Here is a 20,555-nt window from a genome sequence, read left to right on the forward strand (position 1 = left end):
AATTTATTACAAAATATTACATTATTGTAAATACTGAATAATCTGTTCTACACTTACATATTATTATACATTTTTAAATACCAGAGTGGTGATGATGAGGACTACAGACGGATCTACACTAAGAAGATCAAACCTAGACTGAAATCAGAGGACCTTGCTGAGGGTGTAGATGTGCGTACGGAACGTCACAGCAGCACAAGCAGTGATGGAAGCACAATTACCACCATCACCCGACGAATTACTACCTACACTTTGGACATGCCAGAGGGTCCTGGGCAGCAGCAATATGAAATAGGTAGTCCAGAATTCAAGATTCAGGTCCCAAGTGATGTCTCTGTCACAGGTCCACATGCCACTGGCCCATCTGAAAAACACTGGAGTGTAGGACATGTTAAAACGGCAACTGTTGATGTTGAGCAGAGTGAAAAAGAGCTCAGATTTAAAATTCCTGCCACTGGACTTTCGGGGGAAAGGTCGTTGACTGAATTTGGGCTATCTGGAGGGATGCAGCATCAACATAGCAGTATTCAGTTACCTGGCACTAATGTAACAGATAGTGATAAGATTAATATCAGTGGACCTGGTAGAAGTACCCAAGGTTTCTCAGGTAAAATAGGTGTTGGTTTGGAGAAAGGAAATAACAAAGGAAGCAATGGCCCTGAAGTTACTATAGGTAACCAGCAGCTGAGGGGAGCAGGTCAAGGAATCAACATCAATGTGAATGCTCCTACTGCCAGAATATCTGGTACAAGTACAGATACCACAGTAACAGCAGGTGTAGATGGCAAAATCAAAACATCAGAGGTTTCAGGTCCCAGCTTACAGACTCATGCCACTGACATCAGTTTTAAAGGGGCAAAAGTTAAGGGTAATTCTAATGTGTCTATTTCAGGCATTAAAAGTGGAATTACTGTGCCTAATACAGACATTGCAGGTGCAGCAGTTAATGTTGAAGGTTCTGGTGTTGACATTGATGGATCAGAATTGGGATATAAGTTACCGAAATTTAAAATGCCATCATTTGGAGGCCAAGATGTTGATATCAACCTCAAAGGATCCAAAATGAAAGGAGATGTTGATGTTTCGCTTCCAACTTTCAAAGGAGACCTGACATCACCTGAGATAGACATAGGAGGACCTGAGGTTAATGTTAAAGGCCCTGAAGGTGGATTCAAAATGCCCAAAATCAAAATGCCTTCATTTGGTATCAAGGGCACTGATGTTGATGTGAAGCTACCAGAAGGTAATGTTGATCTAAAAGCACAAGGAATTGACATTAAAAGTACAGCTCTTAATGTTGAGGGTCCAGGAGGAAAAATAAAAGGGTCTACATTCAAGATGCCATCTGTTTCTGGACCAAAGATCTCAATGCCTGATGTTGACTTAAATGTAAAAGGACCTAAATTGAAGGGAGATATTGATGTCTCAGCACCAAAAGTCAAAGTCGATATAAAAGCACCAAAGAAAGACATTGAAAGCCCAGATGTTGACATTGAAGGCCCAGAAGGTGGATTCAAGATGCCAAAAATAAAAATTCCGTCATTTGGAATAAAGGGTCCCAAAGGGGAGGTCCCTGAAGTTGATGTGAATCTACCAAAAGCAGACATTAAGTTTAAGGCGCCAGAAGTTGACATTAGAGGTTCAGAACTAGAGGTAGAGCATCTGGAAGGAAAAATATCAGGTCCAAAGATTTCAATGCCAGATGTTGATTTAAACCTAAGAGGACCAAAGGTAAAGGGGGATGTGAATGTGTCTATTCCAAAGGTTGAAGGTGATATCAAGGCCCCTAAAATTGACATTAAAGGCCCAGAAGTTGGTGTTGAGGGCCCCGAGGGAGGATTCAAGATGCCCAAAATGAAAATGCCTTCATTTGGATTCAAGGGGCCAAAACTGGAGGGCCCTGAAGTTGATGTGAAAATGCCGAAAGCAGACATTAATGTTAAGGCACCAAAAGTCGACAGTGACACCCCAGATCTTGAGGTGGAGGGTCCTGAAGGAAAGATTAAAGGGCCTAAATTCAAAATGCCATCCATTTCCGGGCCAAAGATCTCAATGCCTGACGTTGACTTAAATCTTAAAGGGCCTAAAGTGAAGGGAGGTGTGGATGTGTCAGTACCCAAAGTCGAAGGTGATATCAAGGCACCAAAGATAGACATTGAAGGCCCAGATGTTGACATTGAAGGCCCAGAAGGTGGATTCAAGATGCCAAAAATAAAAATTCCGTCATTTGGAATAAAGGGTCCCAAAGGGGAGGTCCCTGAAGTTGATGTGAATCTACCAAAAGCAGACATTAAGTTTAAGGCGCCAGAAGTTGACATTAGAGGTTCAGAACTAGAGGTAGAGCATCTGGAAGGAAAAATATCAGGTCCAAAGATTTCAATGCCAGATGTTGATTTAAACCTAAGAGGACCAAAGGTAAAGGGGGATGTGAATGTGTCTATTCCAAAGGTTGAAGGTGATATCAAGGCCCCTAAAATTGACATTGAAGGCCCAGAAGTTGGTATTGAGGGCCCCGATGGAGGATTCAAGATGCCCAAAATGAAAATGCCTTCATTTGGATTCAAGGGGCCAAAACTGGAGGGCCCTGAAGTTGATGTGAAAATGCCGAAAGCAGACATTAATGTTAAGGCACCAAAAGTCGACATTGACACCCCAGATCTTGAGGTGGAGGGTCCTGAAGGAAAGATCAAAGGGCCTAAATTCAAAATGCCATCTATTTCCGGGCCAAAGATCTCAATGCCTGACGTTGACTTAAATCTTAAAGGGCCTAAAGTGAAGGGAGGTGTGGATGTGTCAGTACCCAAAGTCGAAGGTAATATCAAGGCACCAAAGATAGACATTGAAGGCCCAGATGTTGACATTGAAGGCCCAGAAGGTGGATTCAAGATGCCCAAAATGAAAATGCCTTCATTTGGATTCAAGGGGCCAAAAGTGGAAGGACCTGATGTTGATGTGAAAATGCCTGATGTAGACATTAATGTTAAGGCACCAAAAGTCGACATTGACACTCCAGATCTTGAGGTGGAGGGTCCTGAAGGAAAGATCAAAGGGCCTAAATTCAAAATGCCATCCATTTCCGGGCCAAAGATCTCAATGCCTGATGTTGACTTAAATCTTAAAGGGCCTAAAGTGAAGGGAGGTGTGGATGTGTCAGTACCCAAAGTCGAAGGTGATATCAAGGCACCAAAGATAGACATTAAAGGCCCAGATGTTGACATTGAAGGCCCAGAAGGTGGATTCAAGATGCCCAAAATGAAAATGCCTTCATTTGGATTCAAGGGGCCAAAAGTGGAAGGACCTGATGTTGATGTGAAAATGCCTGATGCAGACATTAATGTTAAGGCACCAAAAGTCGACATTGACACTCCAGATCTTGAGGTGGAGGGTCCTGAAGGAAAGATCAAAGGGCCTAAATTCAAAATGCCATCCATTTCCGGGCCAAAGATCTCAATGCCTGATGTTGACTTAAATCTTAAAGGGCCTAAAGTGAAGGGAGGTGTGGATGTGTCAGTACCCAAAGTCGAAGGTGATATCAAGGCACCAAAGATAGACATTAAAGGCCCAGATGTTGACATTGAAGGCCCAGAAGGTGGATTCAAGATGCCCAAAATGAAAATGCCTTCATTTGGATTCAAGGGGCCAAAAGTGGAAGGACCTGATGTTGATGTGAAAATGCCTGATGCAGACATTAATGTTAAGGCACCAAAAGTCGACATTGACACTCCAGATCTTGAGGTGGAGGGTCCTGAAGGAAAGATCAAAGGGCCTAAATTCAAAATGCCATCCATTTCCGGGCCAAAGATCTCAATGCCTGATGTTGACTTAAATCTTAAAGGGCCTAAAGTGAAGGGAGGTGTGGATGTGTCAGTACCCAAAGTCGAAGGTGATATCAAGGCACCAAAGATAGACATGAAAGGCCCAGATGTTGACATTGAAGGCCCAGAAGGTGGATTCAAGATGCCCAAAATGAAAATGCCTTCATTTGGATTCAAGGGGCCAAAAGTGGAAGGACCTGATGTTGATGTGAAAATGCCTGACGCAGACATTAATGTTAAGGCACCAAAAGTCGACATTGACACTCCAGATCTTGAGGTGGAGGGTCCTGAAGGAAAGATCAAAGGGCCTAAATTCAAAATGCCATCCATTTCCGGGCCAAAGATCTCAATGCCTGATGTTGACTTAAATCTTAAAGGGCCTAAAGTGAAGGGAGGTGTGGATGTGTCAGTACCCAAAGTCGAAGGTGATATCAAGGCACCAAAGATAGACATTGAAGGCCCAGATGTTGACATTGAAGGCCCAGAAGCTGGATTCAAGATGCCCAAAATGAAAATGCCTTCATTTGGATTCAAGGGGCCAAAAGTGGAAGGACCTGACGTTGATGTGAAAATGCCGAAAGCAGACATTAATGTTAAGGCACCAAAAGTCAACATTGACACCCCAGATCTTGAGGTGGAAGGACCAGATGGAAAGATCAAAGGCCCTAAATTCAAAATGCCATCCATTTCTGGGCCAAAGATCTCAATGCCTGATGTTGACTTCAATCTGAAAGGACCTAAAGGAAAGGTCGATTTTGATGTCTCAGTACCCAAAGTCGAGGGTGAAATCAAGGCACCAAAGATGGACATTGAAGGCCCAGATGTTGACATTGAAGGTCCAGAGGGTGGATTCAAGATGCCCAAAATGAAAATGCCTTCATTTGGATTCAAAGGGCCAAAAGTGGAGGGACCTGACGTTGATGTGAAAGTTCCAAAAGCAGACATTGATGTTAAGGCATCAGAAATTGACATTAAGGGTCCAGAATTTGAGGTGGAGGGACCAGATGGAAAGATCAAAGGACCTAAATTCAAAATGCCATCCATTTCTGGGCCAAAGATCTCTATGCCTGATGTTGACTTCAATCTGAAAGGACCTAAAGTGAAGGGAGATATGGATGTCTCTGTACCCAAAGTCGAGGGTGAAATCAAGGCACCAAAGATAGATATTGAAGGCCCTGATGTTGACATTGAAGGCCCAGAGGGTGGATTCAAGATGCCCAAAATCAAAATGCCTTCATTTGGATTCAAGGGACCAAAAGTGGAGGGACCTGATGTTGATGTGAAACTTCCAAAAGCAGACATTGATGTTAAGGCACCAGAAATTGACATTAAAGGTCCAGAGCTTGAGGTGGAGGGACCAGATGGAAAGATCAAAGGACCTAAATTCAAAATGCCATCCATTTCTGGGCCAAAGATCTCTATGCCTGATGTTGACTTTAATTTGAAAGGACCTAAAGTGATGGGAGATATGGATGTGTCAGTACCCAAAGTCGAGGGTAAAATCAAGGCACCAAAGATAGATATTGAAGGCCCAGATGTTGACATTGAAGGTCCAGAGGGTGGATTCAAGATGCCCAAAATGAAAATGCCTTCTTTTGGATTCAAGGGGCCAAAACTGGAGGGCCCTGAAGTTGATGTGAAAATGCCAAAAGCAGACATTAATGTTAAGGCACCAAAAGTCGACATTGACACCCCAGATCTTGGGGTGGAGGGTCCTGAAGGAAAGATCAAAGGCCCTAAATTCAAAATGCCATCCATTTCTGGGCCAAAGATCTCAATGCCTGATGTTGACTTTAATTTGAAAGGACCTAATGTGAAGGGAGATATGGATGTGTCAGTACCGAAGGTAGAAGGTGATATCAAGGCACCAAAGATTGATATTGAAGGCCCAGATGTTGACATTGAAGGCCCAGAGGGTGGATTCAAGATGCCCAAAATCAAAATGCCTTCATTTGGATTCAAAGGGCCAAAAGTGGAGGGACCTGACATTGATGTGAAACTTCCAAAAGCAGACATTGATGTTAAAGCACCAGAAATTGACATTAAGGGTCCAGAATTTGAGGTGGAGGGACCAGATGGAAAGATCAAAGGACCTAAGTTTAAAATGCCATCCATTTCTGGGCCAAAGATCTCAATGCCTGATGTTGACTTTAATTTGAAAGGACCTAAAGTGAAGGGAGATATGGATGTGTCAGTACCAAAGGTTGAAGGTGATATCAAGGCACCAAAGATAGATATTGAAGGCCCAGATGTTGACATTGAAGGCCCAGAGGGTGGATTCAAGATGCCCAAAATCAAAATGCCTTCATTTGGATTCAAAGGGCCAAAATTGGAGGGACCTGACATTGATGTAAAACTCCCAAAAGCAGACATTGATGTTAAAGCACCAGAAATTGACATAAAGGGTCCAGAACTTGAGGTGGAGGGACCAGATGGGAAGATCAAGGGACCTAAATTCAAAATGCCATCCATTTCTGGGCCAAAGATCTCTATGCCTGATGTTGACTTCAATCTGAAAGGACCTAAAGGAAAGGGAGATTTTGATGTTTCAGTACCCAAAGTCGAGGGTGAAATCAAGGCACCAAAGATAGATGTTGAAGGCCCAGATGTTGACATTGAAGGCCCAGAGGGAGGATTCAAGATGCCCAAAATCAAAATGCCTTCATTTGGATTCAAAGGGCCAAAAGTGGAGGGACCTGACATTGATGTGAAACTTCCAAAAGCAGACATTGATGTTAAGGCACCAGAAATTGACATTAAGGGTCCAGAATTTGAGGTGGAGGGACCAGATGGAAAGATCAAAGGACCTAAATTCAAAATGCCATCCATTTCTGGGCCAAAGATCTCTATGCCTGATGTTGACTTCAATCTGAAAGGACCTAAAGTGAAGGGAGATATGGATGTGTCAGTACCGAAGGTTGAAAGTGATATCAAGGCACCAAAGATAGATATTGAAGGCCCTGATGTTGACATTGAAGGCCCAGAGGGAGGATTCAAGATGCCCAAAATCAAAATGCCTTCATTTGGATTCAAAGGGCCAAAATTGGAGGGACCTGACATTGATGTAAAACTCCCAAAAGCAGACATTGATGTTAAAGCACCAGAAATTGACATTAAGGGTCCAGAACTTGAGGTGGAGGGACCAGATGGGAAGATCAAGGGACCTAAATTCAAAATGCCATCCATTTCTGGGCCAAAGATCTCTATGCCTGATGTTGACTTTAATTTGAAAGGACCTAAAGTGAAGGGAGATATGGATGTGTCAGTACCGAAGGTTGAAGGTGATATCAAGGCACCAAAGATAGATATTGAAGGCCCTGATGTTGACATTGAAGGCCCAGAGGGAGGATTCAAGATGCCCAAAATCAAAATGCCTTCATTTGGATTCAAAGGGCCAAAAGTGGAGGGACCTGACATTGATGTGAAACTTCCAAAAGCAGACATTGATGTTAAGGCACCAGAAATTGACATTAAGGGTCCAGAATTTGAGGTGGAGGGACCAGATGGAAAGATCAAAGGACCTAAATTCAAAATGCCATCCATTTCTGGGCCAAAGATCTCTATGCCTGATGTTGACTTTAATTTGAAAGGACCTAAAGTGAAGGGAGATATGGATGTGTCAGTACCGAAGGTTGAAGGTGATATCAAGGCACCAAAGATAGATATTGAAGGCCCTGATGTTGACATTGAAGGCCCAGAGGGTGGATTCAAGATGCCCAAAATCAAAATGCCTTCATTTGGATTCAAAGGGCCAAAATTGGAGGGACCTGACATTGATGTAAAACTCCCAAAAGCAGACATTGATGTTAAAGCACCAGAAATTGACATTAAGGGTCCAGAACTTGAGGTGGAGGGACCAGATGGAAAAATCAAGGGACCTAAATTCAAAATGCCATCCATTTCTGGGCCAAAGATCTCTATGCCTGATGTTGACTTCAATCTGAAAGGACCTAAAGGAAAGGGAGATTTTGATGTTTCAGTACCCAAAGTCGAGGGTGAAATCAAGGCACCAAAGATAGATGTTGAAGGCCCAGATGTTGACATTGAAGGCCCAGAGGGAGGATTCAAGATGCCCAAAATCAAAATGCCTTCATTTGGATTCAAAGGGCCAAAATTGGAGGGACCTGACATTGATGTAAAACTCCCAAAAGCAGACATTGATGTTAAAGCACCAGAAATTGACATTAAGAGTCCAGGACTTGAGGTCGAGGGACCAGATGGGAAGATCAAAGGACCTAAATTCAAAATGCCATCCATTTCTGGGCCAAAGATCTCAATGCCTGATGTTGACTTCAATCTGAAAGGACCTAAAGTGAAGGGAGATATAGATGTGTCAGTACCGAAGGTCGAAAGGGATATTAAGGCACCAAAGATAGATATTAAAGGACCAGATGTTGACATTGAAGGCCCAGAGGGTGGATTCAAGATGCCCAAAATCAAAATGCCTTCATTTGGATTCAAGGGACCAAAAGTGGAGGGACCTGACGTTGATGTGAAACTTCCAAAAGCAGACATTGATGTTAAGGCACCAGAAATTGACATTAAAGGTCCAGAGCTTGAGTTGGAGGGACCAGATGGAAAGATCAAAGGACCTAAATTCAAAATGCCATCCATTTCTGGGCCAAAGATCTCGATGCCTGATGTTGACTTTAATTTGAAAGGGCCTAAAGTCAAGGGAGATGTGGATGTTTCAGTTCCAAAAATTGAAGGTGACCTCAAAGGTCCAAAAATCAACATTGAAGGCCCAGATGTTGACATTGAAGGTCCAGAAGGTGGATTTAAGATGCCAAAGATGAAAATGCCTTCATTTGGATTCAAGGGGCCCAAAGTCGAAGGACCAGATGTTGATTTGAAAATGCCAAAAGGAAATATTGATCTTAAAACACCAAATGTTGACATTGACACTCCAGATCTTGACATTGAAGGTCCAGAGGGAAATATCAAGGGACCTAAATTCAAAATGCCAACAATATCAGGTCCAAAGATCTCAATGCCTGATATGGACTTCAACCTGAAAGGACCGAAAGTCAAGGGTGATGTGGATGTTTCAGTTCCAAATATTGAAGGTGACATCAAAGGCCCAAAAGTCAACATTAAAGGCCCGGATGTTGACATTGAAGGCCCAGAAGGTGGATTTCACATGCCAAAGATCAAGATGCCTTCATTTGGATTCAAGGGTCCCAAAGTCGAAGGACCAGATGTTGATTTGAAAATGCCCAAAGGAAATATTGATCTTAAAGCACCAAATGTTGACATTAACACTCCAGATCTTGACATTGAAGGCCCAGAGGGAAAGATCAAGGGACCTAAATTCAAAATGCCAACAATATCAGGTCCGAAGATCTCAATGCCTGATGTAGACTTCAACCTAAAAGGACCGAAATTCAAGGGTGATATGGATGTCTCAATTCCAAAAATTGAAGGTGACCTTAAAGGTCCAAAAGTCGACATTGAGGGCCCAGATGTTGACATTGAAGGCCCAGAAGGTGGATTCAAGATGCCAAAGATGAAAATGCCTTCATTTGGGTTCAAAGGTCCCAAAGTTGAAGGACCAGATGTTGATTTGAAAATGCCAAAAGGAGATATTGATCTTAAAGCACCAAATGTTGACATTGAAGCTCCAGACTTTGACATTGAAGGTCCAGAGGGAAAGATCAAGGGACCTAAATTCAAAATGCCAACAATGTCAGGTCCAAAGATCTCAATGCCTGATATGGACTTCAACCTGAAAGGACCGAAAGTCAAGGGTGATATGGATGTTTCAGTTCCAAAAATCGAAGGTGACATCAAAGGTCCAAAAGTCGACATTGAAGGCCCAGATGTTGACATTGAAGGCCCAGAAGGTGGATTCAAGATGCCAAAGATGAAAATGCCTTCATTTGGATTCAAAGGTCCCAAAGTCGAAGGACCAGATGTTGATTTGAAAATGCCAAAAGGAAATATTGATCTTAAAGCACCAAATGTTGACATTGACACTCCAGACCTTGACATTGAAGGTCCAGAGGGAAAGATCAAGGGACCTAAATTCAAAATGCCAACAATATCAGGTCCAAAGATCTCAATGCCTGATGTGGACTTCAACCTGAAAGGACCAAAATTCAAGGGTGATATGGATGTTTCAGTTCCAAAAATTGAAGGTGACATCAAAGGTCCAAAAGTCGACATTGAAGGCCCAGATGTTGACATTGAAGGCCCAGAAGGTGGATTCAAGATGCCAAAGATGAAAATGCCTTCATTTGGATTCAAAGGTCCCAAAGTCGAAGGACCAGATGTTGATTTGAAAATGCCAAAAGGAAATATTGATCTTAAAGCACCAAATGTTGACATTGACACTCCAGACCTTGACATTGAAGGTCCAGAGGGAAAGATCAAGGGACCTAAATTCAAAATGCCAACAATATCAGGTCCAAAGATCTCAATGCCTGATGTGGATTTCAACCTGAAAGGACCAAAATTCAAGGGTGATATGGATGTTTCAGTTCCAAAAATTGAAGGTGACATCAAAGGTCCAAAAGTTGACATTGAAGGCCCAGATGTTGACATTGAAGGCCCAGAAGGTGGATTCAGGATGCCAAAGATGAAAATGCCTTCATTTGGATTCAAAGGTCCCAAAGTCGAAGGACCAGATGTTGATTTGAAAATGCCAAAAGGAAATATTGATCTTAAAGCACCAAATGTTGACATTGACACTCCAGATCTTGACATTGAAGGCCCTGGGGGAAAGATCAAGGGGCCTAAATTCAAAATGCCAACAATATCAGGTCCAAAGATCTCAATGCCTGACGTTGACCTTAACCTGAAAGGACCCAAGATGAAGGGTGATGTTGATGTATCAAGTCCAAAGTTTGAAGCTGACATCAAAGGACCAAAGATTGAGATCGAAGGCCCAGATGTAGATATCAGTGGACCTGATGCTGGTTTGAAAAAGCATAAATTCAAAATGCCCAAAATTGGTTTTAAAGGGCCCAAGATTGAGGGTGCTGATGTGGAAGGTCGAAGTCCAGAGGGTGGATTTAAATTACCAAAATTTAAAATGCCTAAATTTGGTTTCAAATCACCTAAGGTTGAAGGCCCAGATATCGATTTGCCTAAAGCAGATGTTGATATTGGATCTGTAGAACTTGATATCAATGCTCCTGACATGCCCAAGGCTGCTTTTGATCTTAAAGCACCAAATGTTGACATTGAAGGCCCAGATGTTGACATTGAAGGTCCAGAAGGTGGATTCAAGATGCCAAAGATCAAAATGCCTTCATTTGGATTTAAGGGTCCCAAAGTCGAAGGACCAGATGTTGATTTGAAAATGCCAAAAGGAGATATTGATCTTAAAGCACCAAATGTTGACATTGACACTCCAGATCTTGACATTGAAGGTCCAGAGGGAAAGATCAAGGGACCTAAATTCAAAATGCCAACAATATCAGGTCCAAAGATCTCAATGCCTGATATGGACTTCAACCTGAAAGGACCGAAATTAAAGGGTGATATGGATGTTTCAGTTCCAAAAATTGAAGGTGACATCAAAGGTCCAAAAATCGACATGGAAGGCCCAGATGTTGACATTGAAGGCCCAGAAGGTGGATTCAAGATGCCAAAGATGAAAATGCCTTCATTTGGATTCAAAGGTCCCAAAGTCGAAGGACCAGATGTTGATTTGAAAATGCCAAAAGGAGATATTAATCTTAAAGCACCAAATGTTGACATTGACACTCCAGATCTTGACATTGAAGGTCCAGAGGGAAAGATCAAGGGACCTAAATTCAAAATGCCAACAATATCAGGTCCAAAGATCTCAATGCCTGATATGGACTTCAACCTGAAAGGACCGAAATTAAAGGGTGATGTGGATGTTTCAGTTCCAAAAATTGAAGGTGACATCAAAGGTCCAAAAATCGACATGGAAGGCCCAGATCTTGACATTGAAGGCCCAGAAGGTGGATTCAAGATGCCAAAGATGAAAATGCCTTCATTTGGATTCAAAGGTCCCAAAGTCGAAGGACCAGATGTTGATTTGAAAATGCCAAAAGGAGATATTAATCTTAAAGCACCAAATGTTGATATTGACACTCCACATCTCGACATTGAAGGCCCAGAGGGAAAGATCAAGGGACCTAAATTCAAAATGCCAACAATATCAGGTCCAAAGATCTCAATGCCTGATGTGGACTTCAACCTAAAAGGACCGAAATTCAAGGGTGATATGGATGTTTCAGTTCCAAAAATTGAAGGTGGCCTCAAAGGTCCAAATATCGACATTGAAGGCCCAGAGGTTGACATAGAAGGCCCAGAAGGTGGATTCAGGATGCCAAAGATGAAAATGCCTTCATTTGGATTCAAAGGTCCCAAAGTTGAAGGACCAGATGTTGATTTGAAAATGCCAAAAGGAAATATTGATCTTAAAACACCAAATGTTGACATTGACACTCCAGATCTTGACATTGAAGGTCCAGAGGGAAAGATCAAGGGACCTAAATTCAAAATGCCAACAATATCAGGTCCAAAGATCTCAATGCCTGATATGGACTTCAACCTGAAAGGACCGAAAGTCAAGGGTGATATGGATGTTTCAGTTCCAAAAATTGAAGGTGACATCAAAGGCCCAAAAGTCAACATTGAAGGCCCGGATGTTGACATTGAAGACCCAGAAGGTGGATTCCACATGCCAAAGATCAAGATGCCTTCATTTGGATTCAAGGGTCCCAAAGTCGAAGGACCAGATGTTGATTTGAAAATGCCAAAAGGAAATATTGATCTTAAAACACCAAATGTTGACATTGACACTCCAGATCTTGACATTGAAGGTCCAGAGGGAAAGATCAAGGGACCTAAATTCAAAATGCCAACAATATCAGGTCCAAAGATCTCAATGCCTGATATGGACTTCAACCTGAAAGGACCGAAAGTCAAGGGTGATATGGATGTTTCAGTTCCAAACATTGAAGGTGACATCAAAAGCCCAAAAGTCAACATTGAAGGCCCGGATGTTGACATTGAAGGCCCAGAAGGTGGATTCCACATGCCAAAGATCAAGATGCCTTCATTTGGATTCAAGGGTCCCAAAGTCGAAGGACCAGATGTTGATTTGAAAATGCCCAAAGGAAATATTGATCTTAAAGCACCAAATGTTGACATTAACACTCCAGATCTTGACATTGAAGGCCCAGAGGGAAAGATCAAGGGACCTAAATTCAAAATGCCAACAATATCAGGTCCGAAGATCTCAATGCCTGATGTAGACTTCAACCTAAAAGGACCGAAATTCAAGGGTGATATGGATGTCTCAATTCCAAAATTTGAAGGTGACCTTAAAGGTCCAAAAGTTGACATTGAGGGCCCAGATGTTGACATTGAAGGCCCAGAAGGTGGATTCAAGATGCCAAAGATGAAAATGCCTTCATTTGGGTTCAAAGGTCCCAAAGTTGAAGGACCAGATGTTGATTTGAAAATGCCAAAAGGAGATATTGATCTTAAAGCACCAAATGTTGACATTGAAGCTCCAGACTTTGACATTGAAGGCCCTGAGGGAAAAATCAAGGGGCCTAAATTCAAAATGCCAACAATATCAGGTCCGAAGATCTCAATGCCTGATGTGGACTTCAACCTAAAAGGACCGAAATTCAAAGGTGATATGGATGTTTCAGTTCCAAAAATTGAAGGTGACATCAAAGGTCCAAAAGTCAACATTGAAGGCCCAGATATTGACATTGAAGGCCCAGAAGGTGGATTCAAGATGCCAAAGATGAAAATGCCTTCATTTGGATTCAAAGGTCCTAAAGTTGAAGGACCAGATGTTGATTTGAAAATGCCAAAAGGAGATTTTGAACTTAAAGGTCCAAATGTGGACATTGACACTCCAGACCTTGACATTGAAGGCCCAGGGGGGAAAATCAAGGGGCCTAAATTCAAAATGCCAACAATATCAGGTCCAAAGATATCAATGCCTGATGTGGACTTTAACCTGAAAGGACCGAAATTCAAGGGTGATATGGATGTTTCAGTTCCAAAAATTGAAGGTGACATCAAAGGTCCAAAAGTTGACATTGAAGGCCCAGATGTTGACATTGAAGGCCCAGAAGGTGGATTCAAGATGCCAAAGATGAAAATGCCTTCATTTGGATTCAAAGGTCCCAAAGTCGAAGGACCAGATGTTGATTTGAAAATGCCAAAAGGAAATATTGATCTTAAAGCACCAAATGTTGACATTGATACTCCAGACCTTGACATTGAAGGCCCAGAAGGTGGATTCAAGATGCCAAAGATGAAAATGCCTTCATTTGGATTCAAAGGTCCCAAAGTCGAAGGACCAGATGTTGATTTGAAAATGCCAAAAGGAAATATTGATCTTAATGCTCCAAATTTTGACATTGACACTCCAGACCTTGACATTGAAGGTCCTGGGGGAAAGATCAAGGGGCCTAAAATCAAAATGCCAACAATATCAGGTCCAAAGATCTCAATGCCTGATGTGGACTTCAACCTGAAAGGACCGAAAGTCAAGGGTGATATGGATGTTTCAGTTCCAAAAATTGAAGGTGACATCAAAGGTCCAAAAGTCGACATTGAAGGCCCAGATGTTGACATTGAAGGCCCAGAAGGTAGATTCAAGATGCCAAAGATGAAAATGCCTTCATTTGGATTCAAAGGTCCCAAAGTCGAAGGACCAGATGTTGATTTGAAAATGCCAAAAGGAGATATTGATCTTAAAGCACCAAATGTTGATATTGAAACACCAGATCTTGAAATAGAAGGTCCAGAAGGAAAAATCAAGGGGCATAAATTCAAAATGCCGACAATATCAGGTCCAAAGATCTCAATGCCTGATATGGACTTCAACCTGAAAGGACCAAAAGTAAAGGGTGATTTGGATATTTCTGGCCCTAAAGTTGAAGGTGATATCAAAGCTCCAAAAGTTAACATTGAAGGCCCAGATGTTGATATTGAGGGACCTGAAGGAGGATTTAAGATGCCAAAAATGAAAATGCCATCATTTGGATTCAAAGGGCCAAAGGTTGAAGGACCCAATGTTGATATAAATCTACCTAAAGTCAATATTGATGGAAAAGCACCAGAGGTTGACATTGAAGGCCCAGAAGGAAAGATCAAGGGGCCAAAATTCAAAATGCCAACAATATCAGGTCCATCACTCTCAATGCCAGATGTTGACTTCAACCTAAAAGGACCAAAAATAAAGGGTGATAGTGACATCTCTGTTCCAAAGTTTGAGGGTGATATCAAGATGCCAAAAGTTGACATTGAGGGCCCAGATGTTGATATTGAGGGAGCAGAGGGAGGATTTAAGATGCCAAAGATCAAAATGCCATCATTTGGATTTAAAGGGCCAAAAGTGGAAGGAGGTGATATTGATGTAAACTTGCCAAGAGCTGATATTGATCTGAAAGCTCCTGATGTCAACATTACACGTCCAGATATAGACATTGAAGGCCCAGAGGGAAAAATCAAAGGGCCTAAATTCAAAATGCCATCCATTTCTGGTCCAAATATCTCAATGCCTGATGTTGACTTCAATCTGAAAGGACCTAAGGTGAAGGGAGATTTGGATATGTCTGTACCAAAAATCGAAGGTGGCATTAAAGCACCAAAGATCGACATTGAAGGCCCAAGTATAGAAGGCCCTGAAGGTAACATTAAAGGGCCTAGATTTAAAATGCCATCAATTTCTACACCGAAAGTCTCAATGCCTGATGTTGACATTAACCTTAAAGGTCCAAAAGGGAAGGGAGACATAGATGTATCAGTACCAAAGATTGGAACAGAAGGAAAAATTGAAGGTCCAGACTTTGACATCAAAGGTCCCAGTTTTGAAAGGCCAGAAGTCAAGTTTCCAAAATTCAAGGGCCCCAGTTTTGGGATAAAATCTCCAAAAGTACAAGGTCCAGAAATTGACCTCCCTGATCCTAACATTGGCATTGCAGGTCCTGACATTACTGTAGAGGGCCCAGAGGCAAATATCAAAGCGCCAAAAGTCAAGAAACCCAAATTCCATATGGGTGGAAAAAGCCCCAAATTAGATCTTCCCGATGTTGATGCTAGTGCTGCCGCTCCTGATGTAGACATAAGTCTGAAAGGAAAGAAGGGAAAATTCAAATTACCTAAAGTGAAAGGAAAGGGGAAAAACAGTGGTGCTGACATAAGTCTCAAAGCACATGATATTGAATTAGAGGCAGAATCACCTGACCTGCATATCAAAGGACCTAAAGTAAAGAAGCCATTGTTTGGAAAACTGCATTTTCCGGATGTTGAACTTGACATTGGGTCTCCTAAAGGAAAAGGGCCAAAGCTCAAATCAGGTGTAAGCAGTTCCAGTCTAGAAAGACAAGATATGAATGTCAGCTTGAGTACACCTGAAATAAATGTTGAGGCCCCTGGTCTTGACATAAAAGGGCCAAAGTTTTCTGCCCCAGATATCAGTCTGAAGGGTCCAGAAATAAAGGGAGGATTTGGAGAGGGGAGAGTGGGCGCTGAGGGGAAGGGCATGAAATATGATGTTAAAGGTGGAGCAAGTATGGGCATGGAGGGATCTGGTGAGATGGAGTACCCAGAGGGACATGTTTCATTTCCAAAGATAAAAGTTCCAAAGTTTGGTATTGCATTACCCAGACTGGAAGGGCCAGAGGTTGGGGTGGATGTTGGAGCTAGTGAAGTTAGTGGAGGGGCTGAAATGGCAGCTCCATCTATGAGTGGTCATATTGGTTCAGATCTGCATGACCCTGAACTTAAATCAGGTGGGAAAGTGAAGGTGAAGATGCCCAAATTCTTTGGCAAGTCAAAGACTAAGGGTGGAAGTGCTGCTGACCTTACCATGGGCAGTCCAGATGTCAAAGTGTCAAGAGACCTCAGCTTGAGTTCTGGAGAGTTGCAAAGTGGCAAAATGTCAGTAGGGGGAAGTACTGAACTTAGAGTTTCACCCAAAAGCAAATCCGCATCTCTTGATCTTTTCAAAAAATCACGACATCGCTCTTCATCTTTCAGTGATGAAGGGGAACTGGCCTCTCCCGCCTCTGCTTCAGGTCACTTAGAGGCAGGCAGTGGCGATATATCTGTGGATATTGGTGGGGGTAAGGTCAAGGGGAAAAAGGGAAAGTTGAAATTTGGCACATTTGGTGGATTTGGAGCTAAATCCAAAGGTTCATATGAGGTGACACTAGGAGAGCAGGCTGAAGGAAAGCTAGAGGGAGGTAGTGATGTGGCACTGTCATCGAAAAAGTCAAGAATGTCTTCCTCTTCCAGTAGTGATAGTGGATCAAAGAGTGGGTTTCATTTTCCAAGACTAGAGCTTGCTGTGTCACCTAAGAAATAAGAAATGGTGATACAAAAAAGCACTAATGTACTCATATTGTTATTGTTATTTTTCCACTCATAACTAATCTTCAAGCATCTGAAATCAAATAGCATATTCACACCATTCTCTTTGAATCCTCACTGCACAGTCACATAATTACTAATAATCAATATATGTGAGTTGTATTCATTCGCTCTCTTATCCCAGTCCAGCAATTTAGAAGCCTCTCGAGGTACATACCATATTTTTGCTATTACACTGTAAATAAGAAAAAAACTGTATTGTAATTATTTTGTTTTCTTTTGTACATAGTTAAATTTTATTGAGACTACACCATCTCACAAAAATCAAGCAGTGCCTTAGAGAATCCAAACTAGAATATTTGCATTTTGTTTTGATTTTTTATCATTTCTTTTTTTTTAACATGTAATATTTTAAGAAACACAAATACTGGGAGTAATTCACAACATATTGCAATCACTGTATTACTGATAAGAATGTGTTTTTGCATATACACTTAGAGCAGTAAAAAAATCTTTATATTTGAAATTATGCAACTATTTTGCAGCATCACATATAATCATTCCTGTTTTCACAGTTACCAAAATGATTTGCAGGACAATCTTTTTGCAAGAAAAAATGAGATTTTAACAAATGTCTTTTGTACAAACTGTAAATAAATTGTGGCTGCCTCATCCTACTGCAGAGATGGGCAGAATTGGATATTCAATCTATAAAAGAATAGGTATATAATATTCCCATTACAATTTCACCTGGGTTACATTTTTGTCACTATCCAAATTATTTATATTTGGTAAAACTTGTTAATGATAACCTAAATAAAAAAAATGTGTTTTTCTATTAACTAGGTTACTGCTTTTGAAAGTGTACACAATAGTTCATCCATTTCCCATCACACATTACCTTAAATTGAGATGATTGTTTCTCTCTCTCCCTCTCACTCTCTCTCTCTCTCAGCAAATATGGTAGTGTCTGGTGGAAAAACTAAGGGTGACAATTTCACTTTAATCACTAATAAAATGTTGTTGACTCTCAGCTGCAGATCCTAAATTGTATTTTTCTATGTTTTTTCCTGTTACAAAACAAACCAAATAAACTGTACAAGTATCCACGGGGTTTACTGTCATTCATGTCACTGTTTTAATTTACACTTATACACACTGTAGGCTATATCATATTTACTGTATCATTAACCATCATGATCATTGGCTATAACAACTGATTGAGTTTGATTGAAATTGATTATGTATTAAGAATATTGTACAGCATATAAGGTCCAGAAAAGAAATGTAAAAATGTTGAGTATGAGGACTGGTTTTCAGACCAGCTCATTATCATTATTAGCATTTAGATAGATAGATAGATAGATAGATAGATACTTTATTGATCCCCAAGGGGAAATTCAAGACATCGCATGTAAGACATGTAAGATACCAAATACAAGGTGATTTATTCAAATGTCCATATTAACACCACACTTGTGCACGAGAACCACACTGGTAAAACATAAACAAACATACAAAAATAACATTATTCAGTCTTCATATAGTATGTGTACGTATGGAAAAAAGCTTAAGAAGTATTTCTTTTTTGAAATTCTGAGCATAACCATCTCCTATCTGAGCATAATAATGCTAGACTGTCATGACATAAGGTCTTAAAAAATAGCCTATACTCTCTTTTTCCTAATTCATTTTATATTGTGCAAGACTGACTTCATTGACACTGCCCATAATGGCAGGATTGCTGCAAGTTGTCATGCTGTTAGAATGCCAATGCTGGAGCTCCCCTGTGTGGCTACTGGAATGGCCACACATAAAAGCCAATTGAAATACATCATGACACTCAGTTTCACACACATGCCCAGTACTTTTATTAGTTCAATAAACATTTTATATAAAATACATTTAGCTATTTTAGAAAGTAGTGGTACACATGCTGGTGTAGATGTGTTAACATTATACATCAGGTATGTATATAATTTCCCATGCAAAATAAAAATGAAGTAGGCCTATTTTCTCAGAAATGTACTGGTACTTGTGAGCAAGTGTCTAACCTTGAATAGTTAATTCAGAATTGTTGTTGTGGGCTTTCTATTAAATGGCTCAAAAAGTGGACACCAGGAACACAGGATATGACCCCAGTTCCTGGTTGTTTCAAAATGATTGTTCAGCTTAGAGTCAAGGAAGGAACTTGTCAGGAATTTCCTTTCCAAGAGGAAAAGTATTTTTTTTTCTTTTGTATGCAAATATTTGTCAGTAGAATAGAGATGTGAGGTCCAAACAGGGAAACGTGCCACTGTTCATTCCTCTCTGGCTTTTTTCTTTTAACGCATAATTGCTTATTATCCTGGACCTATGTGAAATTGTGAAAAAGGAATAAACTCACCCTGCAAACATTTTAAGGTAAGCTTAATTCATATTTTAGCTGCCACTTAAACAGGATAAGCAGGATAATCCCCCCCCACACACACACATTATTTTTTAGCGTGTTTGTATAGTCATGATGGGGCATGTAATTCAGTAGTTTTTCTGTGTTTTCTAAGTTTGATCAATTGGAAATGATGATTGTGACCTCCAGACCGATTGCAATATGTGTTCTATGAATGTGAGCAAAGTAAAAGCTTGATTTGCTAAATGGGTAGCTGACAGAGTACAGACTGAAAGTACAGTACATGCATAATACATGAAAACTTGAGCCTTTCACCAACATAGCTGCATCATTACAGATGTGAATTAATGACATTTCATGTCACATTCATTATATAACATATAATTGAACTATAATTGTTACACCATTACGAAGGGCTCAGAAAACAATACATTTAGCAGGTCAGTGATCATGGTCATGCCCTTATGGCAACTACCATGTAATGCATGTGGCATGTCTTTGTCAGCAATGTTAAGCTAGTGGAATCAAAACCAAGAAAAAATAAACTTTAGGAAAAACAAAGAAGAGTAAAGATTAGATGTGTTGGATAGTAATGTGTTTAGCAAAGGTGGGCAATGGCATGTTGTGTTTAATAGGGACTTCATCAGTGTAATATTAATAATAAAAAAATATATATCATCTACAATAATAATGATTGAATTAAATTTCAGTTAAATCACAAGGTATACTAGACTACTGTATGTCTGGCAGTCATAGAGTTGCAGACTTAAAACTTAAATATACATGATCACTGGACATAATGAGTGTAGTAGGAACATAAGCCCTATTTTAATTTGGGCCTAATTAATAGTCACTGAGGGTATTTGCCATTAGAATAACCTGAAAGAATAAGATGTCACAGTCATAACAGTAAACTCTCAAATTTAACAATGATTAAGTCAATTTACTTGCATAGCAAGCAACAAACTTCACTATGTAACAACACGTTTCTCTGCATTGATTTCAGCAGATGCATAAAGATAGCACAA

At 40.7% G+C, this 20,555-nt stretch overlaps 2 protein-coding genes across 10 annotated transcripts in view; both read left to right on the plus strand.

The window, feature by feature from the left end:
• ahnak (AHNAK nucleoprotein) overlaps positions 1-18,247 on the plus strand; it is a 31,543-nt gene extending 13,296 nt beyond the window's left edge. For 2 of the 8 annotated variants that reach the window (XM_042074790.1, XM_042074789.1), the window contains exon 6: positions 85-18,247. In XM_042074790.1, coding sequence (XP_041930724.1) covers positions 85-17,133 — 17,049 coding nt within the window. In that variant the 3' untranslated portion in view covers positions 17,134-18,247. The remainder of the gene's footprint in view (positions 1-84) is intronic. The other 6 variants (XM_042074796.1, XM_042074791.1, XM_042074793.1 and 3 more) reach the window with 6 other exon arrangements.
• Positions 18,248-19,407: 1,160 nt separating this feature from the next.
• klhl4 (kelch-like family member 4) overlaps positions 19,408-20,555 on the plus strand; it is a 29,635-nt gene continuing 28,487 nt past the window's right edge. Inside the window, exon 1 of one of the 2 annotated variants that reach the window (XM_042074830.1) lies at positions 19,408-19,541. The gene's annotated coding sequence lies outside the window, so the exon portion shown is untranslated. The remainder of the gene's footprint in view (positions 19,542-20,555) is intronic. The other variant, XM_042074831.1, reaches the window with a different exon arrangement.

The sequence above is a fragment of the Alosa sapidissima genome, chromosome 20 (genome assembly GCF_018492685.1).
Source record: "Alosa sapidissima isolate fAloSap1 chromosome 20, fAloSap1.pri, whole genome shotgun sequence".
Lineage (NCBI taxonomy): Eukaryota > Metazoa > Chordata > Actinopteri > Clupeiformes > Clupeidae > Alosa > Alosa sapidissima.